We start from the raw sequence: 22,660 nt of genomic DNA on the forward strand, positions 1-22,660 counted from the left end.
TGTGCATAATTTTATAATGTAAAAAAGCTAACTTTCGCGGAACACATGTTAGTCACCTCAGTAACAGCAAAGAACACTGAAAGGAAGGTATCTTCGGTATGTCATCGATGTAAACCTCGACCGCGATCTCCACCGCGCACATCCATGTATCTTCGGTAAGTCCGTACGTTAAGGAAAGTTACAGCTGAATGAAATCAAGAAACTGGATTAGATCTGTGAAGGTAATGCTGTCGCAAGTGGAAACAAATCTGGATTAAAGTTTTATAAGGTTGAATTTGATTGATGATATTAAGAAGATCGGAGGACACAACTGGACACAACTGGAAGCAAGTGGCGCAAAATAGAATACACTGGATTGATTTGGGGGAGGCCTATGTTCAAAGTTGGATTAATGAAGGCTGAAGAAGAAGGTTGAATTACAGGTAACAACTTAAAAGTGTACTCGTAGTGTAATATATTTTAACATATTTTCTTCTAACCAAAGAAAAAATCACTGTTAACAGCAAAACAAAAGCAAACCAGGCTCATTTGGGCACAATCTAAATTTTCTTGGTCGCTAGAAGATTAGCTCCGAGTAATTTTTAGTGAGAAATCAAATTTTGACCTATGTGTGAACCACAAAGAATTAGTGATATTTTGGGGTTGGATAATTCTTGGTCTATAGAAACGGATAGCTGTAGCTCGGGCGCCTTAGTTGTCGCCTTTGAATTTTGGTGTTACAGAAGAATCCTACGAATATCATGGATTCAAAGAATGTCAAACGTGGAAGTAACTAGAAGGTTAGGAAATGAGGCGGAAATAATATTACCTATCAAAAGACGAAAACTTGAGTACTTAGGACATGTGATGAGAGAGCAAAAAATACGCATTATTACAACTTATGCAAGGCAAAATCCGAGGAAAGCGAAATGTGGGAAGACGAAGAATATCCTGGCTTAAGAACTTAAGGGAATGGTTTGAATGCAGTAGTGCAGAACTTTTTAGAGCGACAGCCAACAGAGTCCGCATAGCCATGATGATTTCCAACCTTCGATAGAAGATGGAACTTAAAGAAGAAGTAGCTCGGGCATTTTGTTTCGAGAGTTGTTCAAAATTAAATTTCCTATCGAACTTTTACCTTAATAAAAAAATAATTTTTGTTGACAAAAATATATTTCTGTCCAAACACTTGCAGACAATGCTCTAACTTTTCTATTCCCATGTTATAGAATTCTACCGCCAATCCTTTGAGGAATCGAGTAACCTCTTCCTTGACTTCATCACTGAACTGAAGCGTAACCCACCCAAGTGTTCCTTTAATTTTGGGAATAAGTGATAAACACTTAGTGCTAGGCCCGGACTGTAGGGCGGGAACAACAGGGTTTGGTATGTTTGAAACGTTTTATGATCGAATGTCCAAGACAAGATTAGCACATTATTTTTATTAATTAAGTAAGTGTAAGTATTTTATATCATTTACATCAAATGATCAAAAATTTTACTATCTTCGGAAAATCCGAACTTTATTAAATAAGTTTCTAAAATATCACCAAAAATAATTTTATGCCATAAGTAATATCTACACTGTATGATACTAATATACAGTATAGAAAATCTACATATAAATATTTCCGTTTCGTTTTTAGTTTAACTTTTACTTATATTTCGTCTGTACAATTAACTCTTAACAGGAACAATAATTAAATTCACTCGTACTCTTACCTGATACATCTGACAAACAAATAACATAAAAACCCAGATGGAGTGGAACAAGGCGTTTACAGCCACCCATGCAACCCAAGTATTGCATTGTCCTATTGTTACTACTGATTTCCAAAAACTATCACTGGTTGAAGTTATATTGCAATCTGGAGCATTCTGCCAATATTTAACTGATCCATATAATAATTGAAGACACATTATAACCAAACTTGCCAAAAACCCGATAAAGTGTTTATGGTTTTTGGCTCCTAAAATAGCAAAAAATATTTGACATAATAAAACAGTATACCCAGATACATATAAACCGTACTTGTTTCATCAAAGTTTCAGTAAGATGTTCATCAAAGTAAAGTATAGTAAAGTAAAGAATCAAAGTAAAAACACACTTATAATATATTACAAAATATCGTAAGTATTCTTGTATCACATAAGGATCTGCAATGGCTGCTTGAAGATGCAGACAATCGATTTAATATGAACTACCTTTTGACGAGGCGCAAAAAACCAAGATCCCTTGGATAATTTTTTGGGGTCATAAGAACGAAAGGTGATTTAAACGATCATCCAACTTCTTTGCTGCTACTTTCTTTTTCTGGTTACTATAACGTAGAAGACGATGGTACTCCTACATTAACTATGAGCGGTAGTATGGTAGAAAAGCTTTTTTCAAAAACTACAATTGACTTACTAACCAAAGTTCGGCGTTTTTTCTCTCTATCTCTAGAGGAGAGTAGAAGAGTACATCCGAGCCCATTTCCCGTTAGAAGAAGGAGATCCTGCAAACATATGCCTTCCTGTTATCCTGACTACCAACTAAAACCACCTTCTCCTACTTGTGCGCAGTTTAATGTCGCGCGTACCGTACTTCGAAAGTGGGTTGGCCGCTGTAAGGCTGACGACACTTTCGGAGCACTACCTTCTCTTATCTATATCTTATCTCTGTCGTTGGTCCGGTTGGTGTTTCTCTTCTTCTTCTCTCTTTTTAATTACTGTTCGAATGTAATTATGTACAATATTCTATCCCTCCTTACTTCCCGTTATCTTCACGATCATCTCTCTCACAGTTACAGGGTTCATACCTATTCCTCTACACATTCTGTTTCTCTCCACTGTCCATCTATTACACTCCAACATTGTGTAACAGTGTCAGAATATTCACAGTATAGGCATTTATCTGTATCTGTCTTTCTGAATTTATGAAGATATGTCCTAAAACACCCATGCCCTGTGAGTACTTGCGTCAACAAGTAATCCACTAACCTGTGACCACAGTCCAACCACTCCCTTAGGCTCGGTATCAGCATCTTGGTCCACTGAGCAACATCTTCCGTGTTGTTCCACTCTTCTTGCCATATTTCTATTGATCTTTCTCTTTCTTCTTTTTTTATGGCTGCTGTCAAATATTCTCTTCTCTCATATAGATGTCTCTTTTCTACTGCTAACACATGCAGAGGAACACAACCCGTGATAGTCCACAGGGCCGCCGCAGATACAGTCCTGTAGGCGGATGCTACTCGCAACAGACTTGTTCTGTCTACTCGTATCATCAGCTCTTTGTAGGTCGGTATCTCTATCGCCTCACTGAAGACTGGTGCCGCTTAAAAGATGATTGATTGCACAACACCGTATAAGGCCCTCCTCCTTTCTGATTTGGGTCCTTCAATGTTAGGCATCACTCTCCCCATCGCAGCCGCACTCTTAGCTGCCTTCCGAGGTACCACCCGTGTATGTTCCCCCCATCAGCCATATTGGTGTAGTATCACTCCCAGATATTTGACGCTTTTCTTTGGTGTTAGTTGTACCCCTACACATTGGAGTTCCATCCCTTGTCTTTTCCGTTTCCCTTTTATGATAATGGCTTCGGTCTTCTCTGCTGCGAGTTCTAGTCCGTGATCTGTCATCCAGTCTTTCACGACGTTGCCCGTATGTCTTACCCTAAATCGGAGATCCGGCTCGCCCCGCGCTACTACCAGCACAGCGAAATTATCTGCAAAAGCGAAGGGGGTTATACCTTCTCTATATTCGCAGTTCATGACACCGTCATATGCCAGGTTCCATAGCGTCGGACCCAAGACCGATCCCTGTGGGACTCCAGCCGTTATGTCAACGAGCGTGCCCTCAACCATGATCTTTCTCTCAGAAAGATAATCCGCCATCACATTCATCAGACAGTTAGGACACTCCCTCTCTTCCAATGCCCGCATCACCTCTTTCCACTGCAGAGTTTTGAATGCATTTCTAACATAGAAGAGCAGCAGAGCCGCCCAGCACTGTTCGTCCTCAATGTCGTGCAATGCCTCGATTATACTCAAAATTGCGTCAACTGTGCTCTTCCCTTTACAAAATCCGAATTGTCTCGGAAATCCTGATCTCTCAATCTTGTCGTCGATCCATCCTCGCAGCATCCTCTCATACAACTTTCCAATGCATGGGAGGAGGCATATGGGGCGATATTTCTCCCCAGTTTTGGGAAGCAGTACCAACATTGATTCCTTCAAGCTTCAGAAAATGACTGTGCTTCAAGCAATGCATTCATGTGCTCCAAAAGCCACCCAGGTTCCGCGTATCCTAGACCCTTACAATACACGTAAGTCCGGGGGACTTACGTGTATTGAGTGCATACAATGTCTCGACCAATTCATCTATGGTAAAGGGTGTGGCCCGCTCAGCTCCCTAGTTCCTCCATACACTATGCCATCTGCCGCACGGAAACAGCTCTCGTATTACCTTAAGCTTTTTGTCTAGTGGCATTTCGTATGAGGGATACGCATGGAACTTTTTCATTGCGATCTTATATCCCTGACCAAAGATGTCCTCATCCAACTTGTCACACAGTTCTCTCCAATGCCTTCGTTTTTCTGCACGAATGTTTCTGTAGAGTTCTCTTTTTCGTGCGCGGTATTCTATTTCGATTAGCTGGATTTGCTCGACGACAACAGAGTTTATCCCTGCTCTGCCTCTTGCCCTTGTTATCCTTCTCCTCAGCTATGCAATCATCTCTGAGCTCTTCGATGTCCGCACTCCACCAGTATGGCATCCTGCTAACCCCTCGACCACCTATTCTACTGCCTTCTACAGCTTCTTTCATGACTCGTTTCAGGTTTTCCAACGTTGGCATTTGACCCTGTATCATACTTACTCTCAATTTAATGAGTTCCTCGTATGTCTTCTAGTCGTACCCATCGCCGCATCCGACTCTGGACATCCTCAGTTCCTGCTCCGGTTATCAAGAATCCGATGTATCGATTTTCCGTTCCAGTACAATCTGGCAAGACTGACCAATCTTTTGTTTTTGCTGCTACTCCCTGTATAGCCATGGTAACATCGATGTACATACCTGTACCTCTACTCGCGAATGTGGGTTCCAGACCAGTGTTCAGTACCACCAAATCCAAAGTACCCACCCAATCAGAAAATATTCTACCGTGAGTATCAGTGATGGGGGACCTCCACTCCGCCGCTTTTGCGTTGAAATCTCCTAGCACTACGAATTCTCCTCTCACACTCATCACCTCCTCCATGATCTTATCCTATTTCTTCCTCTCATAATCACCCACCGTTATATTAGGAGAGAGATAGCAGCACACCAGCTGCAATTCCTCCATCCGGACAATCATATACCCTTAATTTGCTTTTATTTCAAATACTCGCAGCTTCCTGTTACAGATTTATACATCGACTCTTCCAGTCGCATCCACAAACCAGCCTCTCCTCTTAACCGCTGTAGGGTTTGGCTCAACCGTAACCAGTATGTTTATGTTCTTTTCCGTTGCAGCAGCCTCGGCCAGATGATGGGACAATCTAGCCGTTCCCATATTAATTTGGAGTATCCTCAACTCCCGACTTGTGTTTCCCATCTTTTTACCTCGGACCTTGGACTCGACTGTTTTTCGGTTTTTATATATTAGTCTACTCTGCCTATCCTCAACCAAACGGTTGAACCTATGACAACATATTGTTTCTTTCTTGCATTCAGCAGCCAAATGACCTTCGTTGTCACATCGGAAGCAGCACCCTCTTCTGTTTTGTCCCTTGCAGTTCCATTGTCTGTGTCCGAAGGCAAGGCATCTCCTGCATCTGGGTATCTCTGCCCTTGCTTCCACCACCCGACAAGATGTAAAGTCCACTCGTATTGTTTTCATATTAAGAACTTTTTCAACAGCGTCTTCGTCAACATCTATTATAGCGCTCTCCATACTTTCCGCGTCGCCTCGTCCTTCTGTCCAGACTTTGACTACGTCACAGGCCTGCTGTTTGCCTGCAGCTTCCTCTACTGCTTTCTTAATCACTTCTGCCGTAGTGTCGGGTGGTATTCCTGCACTAAGATTCTCTTTTTTACATCTGAACCAATCATTTGACATAAGATGGAATATGTAAACCTTCTAAAGAATTTATGGCTGATTTGGAAAAACTAAATAAATTTTTCTTGGAGATACCATATTTACTGGCAAACAATATATTTCAAGTCTGTTACCCGCAAGTGTTAATATTGATTGTCCTCAACATGCTAAGGAAGTATTTTTTCGGTCGCATATTACTTTCGTATAAAAGATTTTAATAAAAATATAATTTTAGCGCGTACTAATAAAAGAGGAATTCAAAAAACTATCGCATAATGTAATATTTATTTAAAAAAATAAAATTTATGTATATTAGTGATCGATTCGACCGTTACTTGAGGAAAGTTCATTTTATCAAGCAATAAAACACTGAAAACTTTTGTTTTCAACACTTCCACAAAATGTATTATAAATTTATTATCATTATAGCTGTTTCGACAAAAGTGCCTTTCTCGAGTGAAGGCTTGGGAAAGGCAGGAAATAAAATTCTTTGTAAATAAAATTTTTTTGACCAAAAATGATTAAAATGTATAAAATAGTGGACTTTATTTTATTTAATAAACAGTGGTTTATTTTAAAACCTGCAAAATACATTACTGATAATTAAAAATATTACCTATGCAGTTGGCTACCCACGGACAATGGTGATCGAATCTGGCAACGCAATGGTTACATACAGCACAATGTTTTGATCTTAAAGGCCTTCTTACTAGGCACGCTGAACAAAATGAGGATGGTTCAAAACCTCCAGGCCCTCGTTCAGCTAACTCAATTATTGTCTAAAAATTATCAAAATAATTTAAATTATTAAGCATACAAAAAAAGCAAGGAAGATATTTAAGAACACAATAAATAAAAATCTGAGCTATTATTAAAGCAGTTTCCACAACACCAAGTATTTGTAAGTAATCATTCAACATGTCTTACATTATAATACAAAAACTTTCATTATTTCAAACTTAATATGAATAGCAAAATGATTACAACCAACAAAAAATACGTACAATGATGGCCAATTAAGTAAGTGGAACTTAATAAAAGAGAGCAAATGTAAACATAAAAAACAAAAATAGAATTGGTTTTGGGACTGATAGGCGTGGTCCGAAATTATAATGAGTTATAAATGATTCGTTACTTAACAACGATCCATTCAAAACTACACTCCGACCTTTGCCGTATCGTTTTTACTAAAACTTAGATAACATTGGTTCGAATAGAACATCCTCATCAATACCCCAGTCGTCAGAGACGAAAATGCAACTGAACCTCTAAAAATCATACAAACAAGCTGAATTTTGCCGAGAATATTAATTTTGGGACCCAAACAAAGTTTAATACTTTTACCCCCGGACTTCCCCCTAAAACCCTCCTCGTAGTGGGTTAAAAACGCAAAAAAATTGATTTACCAAGAATTTGAACGGCGTAGAAAAAAATGTTTCAAATAAAAAATGTAGCTGAGAAAATTTTAAACAAAAATGGTTATTAGCACTTTTTGTGTAGAATAAACCGTTCTCTCAGAAACAACGCATGAAGCGACCGTCAATTTTGAATGTCAGTTACGCGCGCGAAATCAATGTTCAATAAAATTTGTATCAACTCGACGATAAAAATTCGATATCTTTTGATTCAAGTGTCCTAACGACAAAAATTAAGATTCGTTTTAAAGGTAAAGAGTTCAGCTTTCGTATGCAATTTTTTTATGACTTTTTTAAGGTCAATACAATCTATACCTTTCATTGATTGCCAACTATGCTTAAAAAGCGCTGGATTTAAACTTTCACATAACAAACGATCTAAAACGTTTAAAACTTTTTTTTTCCAATCATACTAGTATGTTTTTCAAAAGAACCAAATTTCTGCTATAAACTACATCCAAAAACCGTCTTCTTGGAAGCATTTCCCGTGACGTGCGATCGTTTGTAATGTAAAACATAAAATTCTGCGTTTTTTATTCATATTTCAAATGCCTCATATTTGTTGCGCCACAACTTAAAATTGAAATTTCATGTCATAGGTTTTAAAGATTGATCACTAAAAATGAAAGTTTTACTACGATTGGTCAATGAAAGTGATCAATTTTATTTATCTCACGAGAATCGTAAAAAATGGCAAAAATCGCGCCATGTTTATTTATTTAACACCTTTATAAAATCTGAGTTTATTTGCGACAAAATACAAAAACTGCAGACGAAAGCTGCATTCTTTACCTTTAAAAGGCATCTTGATTTTTGTCGATTGGATACTTGGATCAGAATATATCGAATTTTTACCGTAAAACTGACATAAATTGTATTGAACATTGATTTCGCGCGCGTTGAGACATTCAAAATCAACGGTCGCTTCAAGTGTTGTTTCTGAGAGAACGGTTCATTCTACACAAAAGGTGCTAATAACCATTTTTGTTTAACATTTTCTCAGCTTCATTTTTTATTTGAAACATTTTTTTCTACGGCGTACAGATTCTTGGAAAATCGATTTTTTTGTGCTTTTACCCCCCTACGAGAGCGGTTTTAGGGGAAGCCCGGGGGTAAAAGTGGTAAAGTTTTTTACATCTTTTTTGGGGTCCCAAAATGTATATCCTCGGCAAAATTCAGCTTGTTCGTATGATTTTTAGAGGTCAACTCTCTGACGACTGGACTATAACGAATTGGCAAATAAATATTAAGTGGCTGCAAACGTATACGCATATTATTTTTTTAAGTTAGTACATAAGTGTTTTTTTTTTATTATCTTGGAGACTGCTCTCGACTAAAATTGAATGATTCACCTACACTGATCCACTAATTGAGGGCTACCATTTGCCCTATGCCTCTTTAGAAGCACAGTTTTCCGCGCGACCACACAATACGTGGAGCAGTCCCATGTGTGTTTCTTAATAATATTTAAAAACTATATAAACTAAAAAAAAAAATGAAATAAAATTAATTTTTTAATTGGCATAGACATTAGTCATTCGCCAAGTTGCAAGAGATTCTCTAATCAGACAAATATACAGTGGCACAGCTATCATTATCAAATCAAATATCAAACATCACGAGTTAAATAAGTTCAGTGAAAACAGCGTCTGGCAGTTGTGATCTGTGCCGCTTTTAGTATTCGTGTTCGCGTATCTGTGTAGGTGCGCATCCCACCGGCAAACAAGCGAATATTTGTGTTCTGATGCTTTGGTCACTGTACCTTACATCTCTCTGACATTGTAAAGACAAACAATTTTACCTATTGTTTTTATGGTGAAACAGATTGTAAAAAATCTTGAATCTGAATACAAAAAATTAGACAAATACACAATCCTATCCCTAATAAAAAATTAACGAATAATTAATAGAAGAAGATATGATTAGGAAGCATACGGGGTCACTTGCTTCTCGTCTAGGGGGCATCAAGACATTTTTATAAGACATTTATAGTAGACATTTATATATAGACATTTTATAGTAGACAGCAAAACTGAACCACGGATAAGGTCTTAAAACATTTAGGATAAACGAATGATGCAGATCTAAACTTTCACTTCTTCTTAACATGCCATACACCAAAGTGCGTAGGCGACTATCTCATTAGTAGAATTCTGTTTTTGGCGGCGTGACACAGCTCGCCTGTATTGTGTATTCCTGTCCATTCTTTAATATTCCTTAACCAGGATAATTGTTTGCGGCCGGCTCCTCTCCTACCTTCGATCTTCCCTTGTAGGATTAACTGTGGTATTTCATATTTTGCTCCTCTCAATATGTACCCAAGGTAACCAATCTTGCGTTTTTTAATTAATTTAAAGAGTTCTCTTTCCACGCCGGCTCTCTTAAGGACGTCATCGTTTCGAACTCTATCCACCCAAGGTATGCGCATCATTCTTCTTAATTACCACATTTCAAATGCTTCAAGTTTGTTGATAGATGTTTTTTTCAAAGTTTCAAAGACATCCATCGCATCAGGTACTTAGCATCAAGTAGGCTGGCTCGTCGGAGATATGGCACATCGACGGTTTCAGGGCTGCAGAAGGTGGATATCGGCCTGTTAGTTTGGTGTACTAACATCCGATGCTTCTCCCCGCTGTTTTCTTGAGTGGTTTTGATGCAGGCGTCGTGTTGGAACTTTTGCGATTTTCGATCGCGGAGCATGAGAACTCTGACATCTCGGAGTCGTGGTAGAGTTCGTTAAAAGGTTGGGCGCCATGTCGTCTCCGGTGTAATTAATAAACGTATGAAAATGTGTTTTCATACGGCCAAGTGGCAACTTGGTGCAAGTTTCCATGTTTATTAATTGTTCTAACTATTGCGCAATATGGTGTAATATTGCGTAGTTAGCTGGTACGCTCTTATTGTGGCATTGTCTTGAAGAGCCAATGCCTTTATGATTTTATTGGTGGTGGAAATAAAACACAGTCTTTCTAAGAAGAAAAAAACTCAGCTTCAGAGTCTTAGAAAGTTTGCAGAGCCCTTCGAGCAAAGTGCTCTAGGGAGCTACCCTACACGGGTAAACCATGTACTAGACACTACTGACTTGAGATCCGAAAAGGTCCCATATTTAAAGATAAATTAACTTTTATATGAAACCTTTTCATTTCTCAACAAATTAAATTTAATTATAAGTTCCAGAAGGAAGGGCGATGCACATCGAGGTGCGTGATTGGTGGCACCTGATGACACTAGATAGCCCAAATTTGACGAAATGCCCCTGATGATACTGTAGAAAGCGAAAGTACTTGGGCAAGATTTGATTATTAAAATTGTGCTCGATATTTGCCTTTAATTTTCAAAGTTCATTCATTCGAGCATTCAACCTTATATCAAATTAAAATAAAATAAATTAGTACTAAAATAAACATCATCAATGTCAAGGTATGTGTCAAATAAAAGCCCTCAATTAGAGGATTCATTTCTTTGTGTCTAAAAATTTTGATAGTGAGCGGTTTCCGACATAATTGGCAAAAATCTCTGAGTTCACTGGCCTAAAAAAAATTAAATATACAACTTTTTCTTTACTAAGTATGGCCGCTCAAGGGCCATGATTCTCGCTTTGAGTACAAGAGGTTCCAGATTCAAATCCCGGAGTAGTACACTTTTAATTTTATGAAAGGAATATTTTCATAGTAATATTTAAAATAACTTTACGGAATTAAAAGATGTAATCTAACTAGTAATAGATAAAAAGAAAGAGTAAACATAGAAAATAAGCACATGAAATAAAAAACACATAATGTTTAAAGTAAAATATAAATAACTACATAGATAGAGAAAATTAATAAAAATATATGTTAGAGATAGTAATTTCATTTACAATAAGAGGTATAGATATTCAACTAATAGCTTACTGACCACTTTCTAACAATAAGATACATATGGCTGTACAATTTGCTTATTAATATTTGTTTTACTATTTTAAAGAACATTTAGATACACATGGGTAACAACAGTCAAAATTTGTAATTTATATTAATTCAAACTTACTCTGAACTGTAACTGTTGCGAAGTATTGACAACTCCAGCATCTCCAAGCCAAGACTTCAAAAAACAATACCAGAGCAGGCCCGAACTGGACAGGAAGACGACCGTCAGTAAAATGTGCGTCACTGGAGTAATATATATCAACCAAGTGAAATAAAACCAAGCTTTCGTTGATAGATAAATACTGAGAGGTAGTAATGCCATAAGTCTATCGTCGTACAACACTTGCGCAACATAGTGTATCACTATATACAAACACACTAAAAGAAATACTTTTATTAAGATAATTAAGTTTGTCCCCAAAATGGCACCGGCAATGTAGAATGCCATAAAAGGAGTCCCCACCATACACCACCATTTCATTCTCTGAAAAAATTATGACGTTATCATTTTTTTGAAGTTCGACTGATGTACAATATTTTTTTAATTCAGATTGTTCAAATCCAACCCCAAATAAATATCAGGTTGTTATTTGCACAATTATTCAGAATAAGTAATTATGTACGATATTAAATTTATAAATGATAATAATAGCAACAAAAATATGATCCAATGAGTGCTTCTGTTTCTCGTGAGAGCTGTAGTTGTTTTCACTTGATGATACCGTTTATATAGGAAATCAGCCCATTCTAATCTTTTACTATTTCTAACGTTTATCTCTAATATTCTTATATCTTTTTGTGATGGCATCCGGTTCGTCATTATTCTTAAGGATTTTGTCTTTTCTTTTGCCAAACCGTGCTTATGCTCTCTTATTCTTTATGCTTCCAGTACTCTGACTATGTACTAATGACTTTGACTATATAATTACAATAACTTCTCATTTATTGTAGGCATAGTGAGTCATTAAAGCATACATTACAACATTATATTATATATATTTGCTTATAATTTGCTATTGCTATTTATTTACTACTGCTATAAAATTGTATTTACTTATTATACCAACTTTATTATTTTTATGACATTCTTATAGATCTTTTCTGACATAGACAATTTTATTTACTATTTGATACAGTAATGCAATCAAGCATGAGTGTCCAACTGAATACAGGCAATACCAACGTGAACATCATATGTGTCTTTGCCCCACAGTAAGTTGTGAAGAACAGGAAAAGTAAGAATTTTGCAGGACCCTTGATTGCGAGATTCCTGTAGACGAAAAGTGTTTCATTGAAGGTGATTTGAATGGACATATTGGTATTTTTGGATTTAGCTGTCATTAATACATTCTTTATGAAGATTGAAGACCAGTATGCTACCTATAGTAGCGGGGGAAGGGAAAGTCACGATGGATTTTGTGCTGCGTAGACGAAGTTAGCTAAAAGAAGTTACCGCCTGTAAAGTGATAAAGAGTTAATGTGTAGTTACTCAACACCGATCGGTGATAGTGTATATGGAGGTAAAGGTGACGCGGAAAGAAAAGCAAGTAGGACACTAGAAAGTAAAGTGTTATAAGTTAAAGGATAAGTATTTGGCAGTGGTCTTTAAGAGTGCTGGAAGAGCTTGAGGAAAAAGATATGGTAAATGACTAGTGGGAAGCCAACAGTAAAGTTGAGGTGCCAGTGGAAGAGGAAGTGTTAGGAAAAACATCTGGTAAAGGTCCTCCTAGAGACAAATAAACTTGGTGATGGAACGATAAGGAAAGATGGTCTGCATAGCTGTATAAAGAGTTGGAAACACCCGAGGGGATGAAAAGGTTATACAGCATTGCTAAACCAAGAGACATATCATCAAAGGACATGAGCCACGCCAGAGGAGAGACAGAGCATGCGGGATCCCAAATGAGAATGTAATACCGGGGATAGCGAGATATATAGTTGTCGAGGCGTTAAATAGTCGAATTTCTTGTCTAAAGTGATACTGGTATGTTCCTATTGTTTTTATCTGTGATTTGTCAGCCTTTCTCTCTTTTCGCTATCATTACTTTAAATGTCAAATTAAAATTGTAAACTGCAACAGATAGTGATAGGAAAAACTTTTGTACTTCCAAATATCAGCTTTAGGAGTCGCAGCGTACAGGGTAAACAATATAGATGAATTTTTGGGTAAATATGTTAATACTTACTATAATTTAATTACTATATACTATGTTATATAAAAATATACAATAAAAACTTTTAGAAATAAAATTGTTATTTGGGCTTTCAGAAAGATTTGATAACATCAAGCAAATTTTTGGGATAATTCCAGATATATTTTATATTACAAAAATTTGCACCATATTAAAACAAACAAGTCTTTTTTGAAAATACGATTCATCGCCATACTCTATAGAATGATATAACAACCAGTGGATTCTAGGTACTGCTTATAAAAATAGTCATGTGTACCTACCTCATTTCTTGTTATATTTTGTGGTTCCGCCTACCCATCCTCAGAAGAGAGACAAGAGAAAATGTTGATTTCGAGACACGTGGTAAATTAGCCCCTTAATAATAAATATTACTTGTTTTACTAAAGACTAATAGTCTTCTTTTGTTTTTCTATTTATTTTGTTTCGATCATTCTGCAAATACATTATTTCTACAATTCTTTTTAAGCAGTGATTTTTAACGTTATAGAACTTATTGTTAATTAAGCGTGCCATTAAAACAATAAAAGATCAAATTTTGTTAGACGATCTTATATTTTCTTCTAATTGATTAAGGGACATGTGCCGTAAAAACCGTAACTTTCTCAAAAACATACTATGGACGGACGAAGCTACATTTTTCAGCAAAGGGTAAGAAAATGTACACATTGTATTATTCGTCAACAGAAAACTCTCACTAGATACGAAACGTCGATCATCAAAATACATGATTTTTGGTGTGGAAATATGAGCAGTGGAAGTTATTGGACCGTTTATTTCTGGTATCACTTTAAATGGAGACTCATACTTCAATTTCTTAAGCAACGAATTACCAATACTTTTAAAAAAGTTTTTTGTTGGAAACAAAAAATGAGATCCCAGCATAATGGATGCCCTATTTTTCATATATTGCCGCTATCACCTAATCTTAGATAATGTGTTTCCTTACGATGGACCAGAAGAGGATATTTACTTCCATTGTGAAGCAGACACCTAGATTTAACTGTACTAAATTTCTATTTGTATGTAAGAATAAAAAATTTGATGTTTCAAATACGTCTTCTAACTGAAGATGTTAAACGAATTAAAAGAGCTACATCTAGCTTACGAATTATAGAAGCTGAAGCAGCAGTACATAGATCCATCACAATATAAATCTGTGCATCAATAACATTAAGCTTTTAAAATACGTAATTTCCATATATATTTACAAAAAATTTATTTATATTGTTTACCTTGACACCACGCCCCCTAACAGTCATATTTTGAACTTAAAAATTTTTGTATAAATTTTTCTCTGTTGACTTAGTTATGAAATTTTTTTCCATCACTCTAACAGTCCGGTTTTATCACTGTATTAAGATATGGATAATCACCTACAAAGGGGTGTCCATATACGGGGTGTCCCAACAAAGATTCAATATTATACAACTATCATCATAATTTTAAACAATGCATGATCTTTATCATGCATTGCTTATATTTAAACAAATTAAACACATATAATGTTTGTGGATATGTACTTACTTTATCTTTCGTAATTTTATACAAAAAGTTTGGTGACTTAGAAATATGTGAATGTTCTTTAATGACCTCTGTGACTTTTGGACTGACCCAAATACTGCCAACTTGCGACTGTAGCATTGACAGAGGGGTCTCTCCTCTATTATTGGGTGTATACAAGCTGGCATGACCCTACAAAAAAAACATAGATATTAAAACATAATTTTGTTGATATTTTTTTTTTTTCATTTGAACATCTTATCATTGTTGATTACTTACAAAATTGATCGGATACCTTAAATTTCAATTAATTTAGCTGATTTTGTTCAATTATAATCCGCACAGATTCAAAGCTTGGAAAATTATTAACAGTTTAATTATATAGTTTATATTATTTAATTATTAGACAGTTACCAAAAAAAAATTCATAATCTTTTATTTCTATATTCATTATTAGTAAATTCAGTGCAATGATTACTTCTTGACTTGATATTATATATTCGACTTCAAATATATATGCCGATATTATTAATTTCAAACAAGTGCCTCCTTTAGTCCGAAAAAAATTAAATTATCACTAAAAAGAGATACTACAGTTTCGATGGGCGATCTGGAGTTGAGTTTAATAATCCATATACCTGATATCTTGTGACAAGAACAATTATTCTGTTGCTTTGGTGAATAATTGTTAAATTGGTTTTTAGCCAAAATTAGTCTTCTTCTTCCTCTTTATAAGCAATTCTGCTTGTTCATTGGCGGATTAATACCTCTATGGAAAGTTGTCACTCCATCTTTTGCACGATCGTCCGATACTTCTTCTGCCGATTGGTGACATCTCTTGCTATTTTGACGACAAGGGTCTCCTCCATTCTGCTTATGTGGTTATTCCATTATTTTTTTCTATTTTGTATCCATTCATTTATACACTGTACGTTACATTTTCTTCTAATGTCTTCACTTCTCTTTCGATCCCTCAGCGTATTTCCTGTAATTCTTCTCAGTACTATCCTCTCAGCCGTTTCCAGTAGCCTTTGCGTTGTAGCTGTGTCGGGTCTTGTTTCTGAGTCATATGTCATTATTGGTCTTACTGGCTTTATAAATTCTTGACTTCATCTCAGTGTTAATGTGTCTGTTTCGCCATATAGTGTTATTAAGGCATTCCTGCCAGTCGATTTGCTTTTTGTACTTGATTTCTCACTTCTTTGTCCAGGTCTCCAAAGCCAGACAGTGTAATTCCCAGGTATTTTATTTGAATTACTTGTTCAATACTGATGCCATCAATTTCTATTTTACACCCGGTTGGTTCTTTGCTGACTACTATTGTTTTAGTTTTCTGAGAATGTCATATTAAATTCTTTTGCTCTTATGTTAAATCTGTGGACCAGTCTTTGCAGACTATCTTCATCTTGGACTATCAATATTGCGTCGTCTGCGTAACAGTATTTGATTTCTTTGTTTCCCATTCTGTATCCTCTTCCTTTGTTAACGCTTTTGATGGTTTCATCCATGATCAAATTGAAGAGCATGGGGCTCAATGAATCCCCTTGTCTTATTCCGCTGCCTATTTCTATAGGCAGCGGAATAAGTTCTGTAAGTTGTCCATATATTCTGACTTCCATTTTGTTGTTTTGGTAGATGTTTTTGGATAGTTTTTATAATATTTAGGGGAGCTTCTCTATTATACAAAGATGGATTACATCTTTGAGTCTTACTCTGTCAAACGCTTTCATTATCAGATCAGACACAGAAATGCTGGTCTATTATACTCTAGTGATTTCTCAGTAATTTGCTTTATAACGAATATTGCATCTGTACACGATCTTCCACTACGAAAACCCTGTTAGCTTACAGGATGACTCCACAAGATATCTATTCCAAAAAAGAATAACCGAAAAATGCAGAAATATATATATTACAAAAAGTGATGCGAGTCGAAAAAACCTGGGCAAAAATTAAGTCTAATATCTTAGCCTCGGCCAAGGAAGTTCTTGATGAAAGAAATATGAATAAAAATAAATCGTTTCCAAGGCGAAGAACTCCATGGTTTTGTACAGAAGTGAAGGAAAAATGTAAAGAAAAGAAAAAAGCTTACCTGAAATACATGTCAACCAAAACAAAATAGCCATAACATCATTACAAGACAATTAGAAACGAAACACATGCACTTGTAAGAAAAATAAAAAATGATCACTGGAAACGCTTTTCGAAAGAAATGGAACATGATTTTTATGGTCTACATAAGGAAATATGGCGCTTCATAAGAGGTCAAAGAACGGAGGTAAAGGAACTATGTAATAGAACCAAAACACATACAAAAGGATACATAGAATGACTACCTAAAAAAGCTATATGCAGAGGAAGAACAAACGACGCTAAAACCGAAAACACCAGAAATTACCACAAATGAGGAACTTAATATAAATGTACAGGAAGTTCGGAAAATACTTGAAAACCTGAAGAACAGTAAAGCAGCAGGTGAAAAAGGGATATCAAACGAGTTACTGAAATATTGTGGAGCAGCAATGACAGAACAATTATTAACAACATTAATTAATAAAATTATAAAACACAATAAAATACCGGAAGAATGGAGAACGAGCGAACTACTCTACTATTCAAAAAAGGAGATAAAAACAGCCCTAAATTTTACAAGCCAAAATTAGTAACATGCACTAATATGGAAGGAACCACTTCTATAGAGGTAAGTCGACAGTGAATAAATTATATCATATCATCCTAATCCTTCTTATAGTCACAAAATGAAAAATCAATTCTTAGTTGGCTGAAAGACTTCGATCAAAGGCCTTTAGGTACATAGTATCAATGAAGTATGGTTCTCTCTCTCTCTCTCTCTCTCTCTCTCTCTCTCAGTTTTTAACACGGTTTTTAAAACTGAGAAGTCACCTCCTACAAAGTTATTTAATTACTTATTCGCAGAAGTAACAAATTAAGTATAGTGTACATTTTCATTTTAAAGTATTTGGTAATTTCCCCAAATTAATTTCCTTATTGTTACTTCTTCTTTTAAGGTACATTCTCCATTACTGAAGGTTATCGATAATTACAGCAAATTGCTCTCTATTTGCTGTAATATAATTAATAATTACAGCACAAGCTCTGTCCAAAAGATCTTCAGCATCCTTCAAAAAACCTAGATCTCAAAGGCTTATTTATGGAATAAATAAATATCTTTACAAATCAGTATCGGATATCCAACGATAAGGTAGAGTTTATTAGAACTTTTTTCTTTCTTTGAAAAGCGGACCTACCATACTCTACGTGAGCTCATATTTCGATCTTGTGGTCAAGATCATTTGTTATTCAGTAACCTCTTGGTTATGAAATCTTATGGGTTCTATGTTCTATGAATATTAATATCGGCATTTGGTGTATGTGTAACAACCATTACTTTTGTTTTATTTGTGTTTATTTTCAGCCCTAAAGTATCTCCTTCCCCAGTGACATTTTTGTTGTCAGGCTGTCTTCTATTTTGATCAACACCATTTGATCCCAATCGAGGTTTTTAATAAGAGCCACAGTGTTATGGTCTTATTGCTTAAGATTTCCATTTTAAATCTAAATACTTCCAATTTATTTTGTTGTTTAGAAGCCACCTGTATATTACTTAAATTTCTCCTAGATGAGTATAGAAGTACTATTATTAATCTATTCATTGTTACAACCTATCATGTCGTGCATGAATTCAGAAACACATATCATGATAGGTTGCAATGAATAACACCAACAAATGAACAATAAAAGAACTATAAATTGTTTTATTAGATAACTTAGAAGAAAGAAATAATATTATTTACCTGTAGAATTAATGTAGATATTGCTGTTGTATTTCTAGCTAAAATTGCCCAATGTAGTGCAGTATTGCCTTGTTGATCAGTTAAATTAGTTGAAGCTCCTAATGTCAATAACAACCTTGTGGGATCTAAACTACAGATTTTCCAAACTGCCCACATTAAAGGTGTCATACCAACTCTGTCCACTAGATCAGGGCTAACTCCTCTGGCGACAAAATATGCAACCTGAAATATGAATAAATTACTCATCAAAAGCTTAGGATATTGCTAGTATTTATGTGAAACATTGTTCATGAAAAATGTTTGGTTATTTGTAGATAAAATAGAAGAAACCAAAGTCATTAAATTATCTTTTATTCACAAAAAAATATCATTTCATCTTTATAACAATAATTTTTTTTATTTTTAATTAAACAAAATTTAAAGTTAATCAATATAAGAGTAATAAGTAAATAGTTTTTCATGCAGTCACTCATTATCAATAAGCTCTTCTGGTCAAAATCATCTCAGTCTTCCTCCTTCAAAGATTGAATGAATAGGTCTTGTAAGAATAGGTTTTCTTGTTGTTTTGTCAGTCTTTGTATTTATTTGGTCTAGGAGTTATTACATCTTTTATTAATGAGATTTTCATATCCTCATGTAAGGTTTGGTTTGTTACATACCAAGGTGTTCTAGATATTATATGTTGTGTCTTAGGAACGAAATGACTCCAGTGTTTTGGTATTGGATAGCTTACCATAGTTCCAAAATATGATAAGTAATATATCATAATATGTCAAAATTCAGTATATATTTACAGGTGATCAGTTTGTTTTCAAAATATAATTTGGCCTTTTTATTCAATAACCAGTACATATTTTTTAGTAAAAGTAAAGTCCAAGATATTTAACCTCAGTTTTCAGATAAGTATGTAGCCTAAGATCCCACTGCAGGATCACTATGTTCATAATGTAGTTAATCAAACTCTCATTTTACCATAAATTTAAAATTAGTAGAATACATTGATAATAGGTTGCCAGTTAAAAAGAGGCCACAAATATTTTTAATTCAATTAATACTAATTAATTTTTGATAAAAATTTTATTTCATTCATTTATCTTTTTAATAAAATACACTGTTCATGACATATGTGCATGTTTTTTATATCAAATTAAAGCTAAGTTTTTTGTTAATATGATGATATAAGTTTGCATGAGAAAAAATTGTCGAAAATTAGGGTTGCCACCTATTAAAAACGTGAGGTATCAAAGATAAAATAAAAGACAGCTAGCGCGCAACACTACTAGTTTGAAGTGTCACTTGCGTGTATTTTTAAAGCATGCGTCGATAGATATATAATAATATACATAGTATCACCTGTCAAACCTGTGTCATTGCGCTTTAACTCTACTTTATCTTTGATATCTCGCGTTTTTAACAGTTGACAACCTTAATTTGCGACCATTCTTTCTCAGGAACCTTATATCATTATATTAAGAAAAAAATTAGCTTTAATTTGATATAAATAAAAAAATATAAATAAAATATTTGACTAAAACTAATTACTATGACTTAATTGAATTAAAAATATTTGCGGCCACTTTTTACTGGCAATATATTATCAATCTATTCTCCTAATTATATATGTATATAAAAATGTGAGTTTGATGAATTAAGTTATGAACATAGTGATCCTGCAGTGGGATCTTGCACTAATAGGGTTTTTACAACGATATAATATATTAAGGATGGAACATGTTGATATTTTTACATGTAGCTGATCAACGACAGAACTTATGTCACATTATCGGCTGCACTGTCCGATGTGAATTTGACAGGTGATTCATTTGAATACAGTTATCCCCGATATTTTACTGTAAAACAGGTAACATTATATGTTAAGTCAATAATTTAATGTATTCTTTTTGGTAAATCAATAAATTTGTTAAATTCTTAATATTTTGGACCCACTCAAATCCGTGTCATGCGATGCGCACCTATGTATCTGTAAAATATATATATTTTTATGTTATAAAAATAATATTTTTTTTTAATTTTACAATGTTACACATCATTATATCTTTTATTCAAATATAAATAAAAACGAAAATAAATAATTATTGTACATATATATATATATATATATATATATATATATATATATATATATATATATATATATATATATATATATATACCAAAAGAATTTTTTTCGTAAACCACTGACATTATGAAAACAAGAGTCAGCCATTGTTCTCAGCTACTTTGTAAACAAATATTTATTCATAGGTTCCATCCTTAGTACATTACATCGTTGAGTTTTTATTTATGGTAACCTGATAGATTCTGCTACTTTTTGTGGTAAATGTTATTTGGACTGATTTATTAGTATTAACATTTATCTTAATTTTTATAGAGGTATTATCTTCCATTTCTGTTCTAACAAATATATACAGATGGTATTACTGTTTTAGATATGTTCTACTTGGATTCACATCTAGTATTTCAGTATCGTCTGCAAATGTATCCATTATAATAGTCAGTTTGTGGGATATCTGCAGTAAATATTGGCAGAATTCAGACCAACACTATAATTTATTGCTAATTGATTACAGAAAGAAAAAATTTATTACTCTAGCTTTTTACGAGAAACAGTGAACTCATCCCCAGAAAACCAAGATATCAGCCAAAAAGTGAACCGCAAGTAACTGATTGCTATTTTATTTCCGCAGTTTTATGCCAAGAAATAATTTATTGCTGCAACTGTTTTCGAGAAACAATGGCTATACTAACTTTACAGTAAAGCTAGCCTACCATAGCTATATTTTGACAATGAAAAGGGTTACAAGGCCCATCTTGGTGGCATATTTTATTGCTATTGATTGGTACATTGACCAATCCCCCAAAAACTACCCCATCATCCCCCTAGCGCAAAACTAATCCTTGGAAAAATCGAGATATCGCCCAAAAATGTTGAAACCAGAAAAGTGAACCTCTATGAATTAATTGCTAATTTATTGCAAGTTTTATGCTGCCAAGAAACACTTTATTGATGCAAGTGTTTCCCAAAAATAATGATTACTGAACCTATCTTAGCGTCATGTTGTATTGCTAATTAAATTTTCTTGAATAATGTTCAACTTGCATGCTAAATGGTTAAGAGGGATTGCTAAAGACAAAATAATATTTCTCTTAAGCTGATATTATGATATACTACTTGTTTTATTACTTGAGGAATATAGAAATGTCTTTGAGGATTAATACTAAATATTTTTGAAATATTGTTCAAAAGTTGTTTATTAGTGTCACTTCAGTTTTTCAATTTCTTTTAAAAAATACATTTTTTATGGAAGTTTTGAACTGTTACATCAGAAACCTTTGTTCAGTTGATATGTCTAATATTAAACATAAATATTTGACATATCAATTGTTGGGAAAAAAGTTGATACAATAAACCTAAATTGCATACCTGTTCTTTGGTTTCAAACTTACCAATGCTGTATGTCCAAATTGTGCCGCTAAATGTATACAAGAACATCCTTCTGCATCTCTTAACGTCGGATCTGCTCCAGCATTCATTAATAAGACAGCAGCATCTAGATGGCCTTGGCGTGTAGCCCAATGTAAAGGTGTAGCTTGTAATTCACCACCAATAGCATCTACTTCAGCCCCTTTATCAATAAATAAAGACATAATCTCTTTTCTGTTGTTAATTGAAGCCCAATGTAATAATGTAACATTTTCTGGGTCTCTTTCATTGACATCATATCCAGCTTCTATCAGCTCTTTTACCCTGGCAAGAGCTCCATA

The 22,660-nt window shown here is 34.6% G+C and overlaps 1 protein-coding gene across 4 annotated transcripts in view; it reads right to left on the bottom strand.

Annotated features, from left to right (window-relative positions):
• Hip14 (palmitoyltransferase Hip14) overlaps positions 1 to 22,660 on the bottom strand; it is a 77,313-nt gene that overhangs the window by 54,067 nt on the left and 586 nt on the right. For 3 of the 4 annotated variants that reach the window (XR_011950675.1, XR_011950676.1, XM_072529689.1), the window contains exons 2-7: positions 22,343 to 22,660; positions 18,875 to 19,096; positions 15,084 to 15,251; positions 11,486 to 11,848; positions 6,658 to 6,820; positions 1,702 to 1,949 (exon numbers count right to left, since the gene is read on the bottom strand). Coding sequence is in view for 2 of the 4 variants with exons in the window: in XM_072529689.1 (XP_072385790.1) it covers positions 1,702 to 1,949; positions 6,658 to 6,820; positions 11,486 to 11,848; positions 15,084 to 15,251; positions 18,875 to 19,096; positions 22,343 to 22,660 (1,482 nt within the window). In the remaining 2 variants the exon portion in view is untranslated. The remainder of the gene's footprint in view (positions 1 to 1,701; positions 1,950 to 6,657; positions 6,821 to 11,485; positions 11,849 to 15,083; positions 15,252 to 18,874; positions 19,097 to 22,342) is intronic. The other variant, XM_072529690.1, reaches the window with a different exon arrangement.

This window comes from Diabrotica undecimpunctata, chromosome 4, assembly GCF_040954645.1.
Source record: "Diabrotica undecimpunctata isolate CICGRU chromosome 4, icDiaUnde3, whole genome shotgun sequence".
Taxonomy (NCBI): domain Eukaryota; kingdom Metazoa; phylum Arthropoda; class Insecta; order Coleoptera; family Chrysomelidae; genus Diabrotica; species Diabrotica undecimpunctata.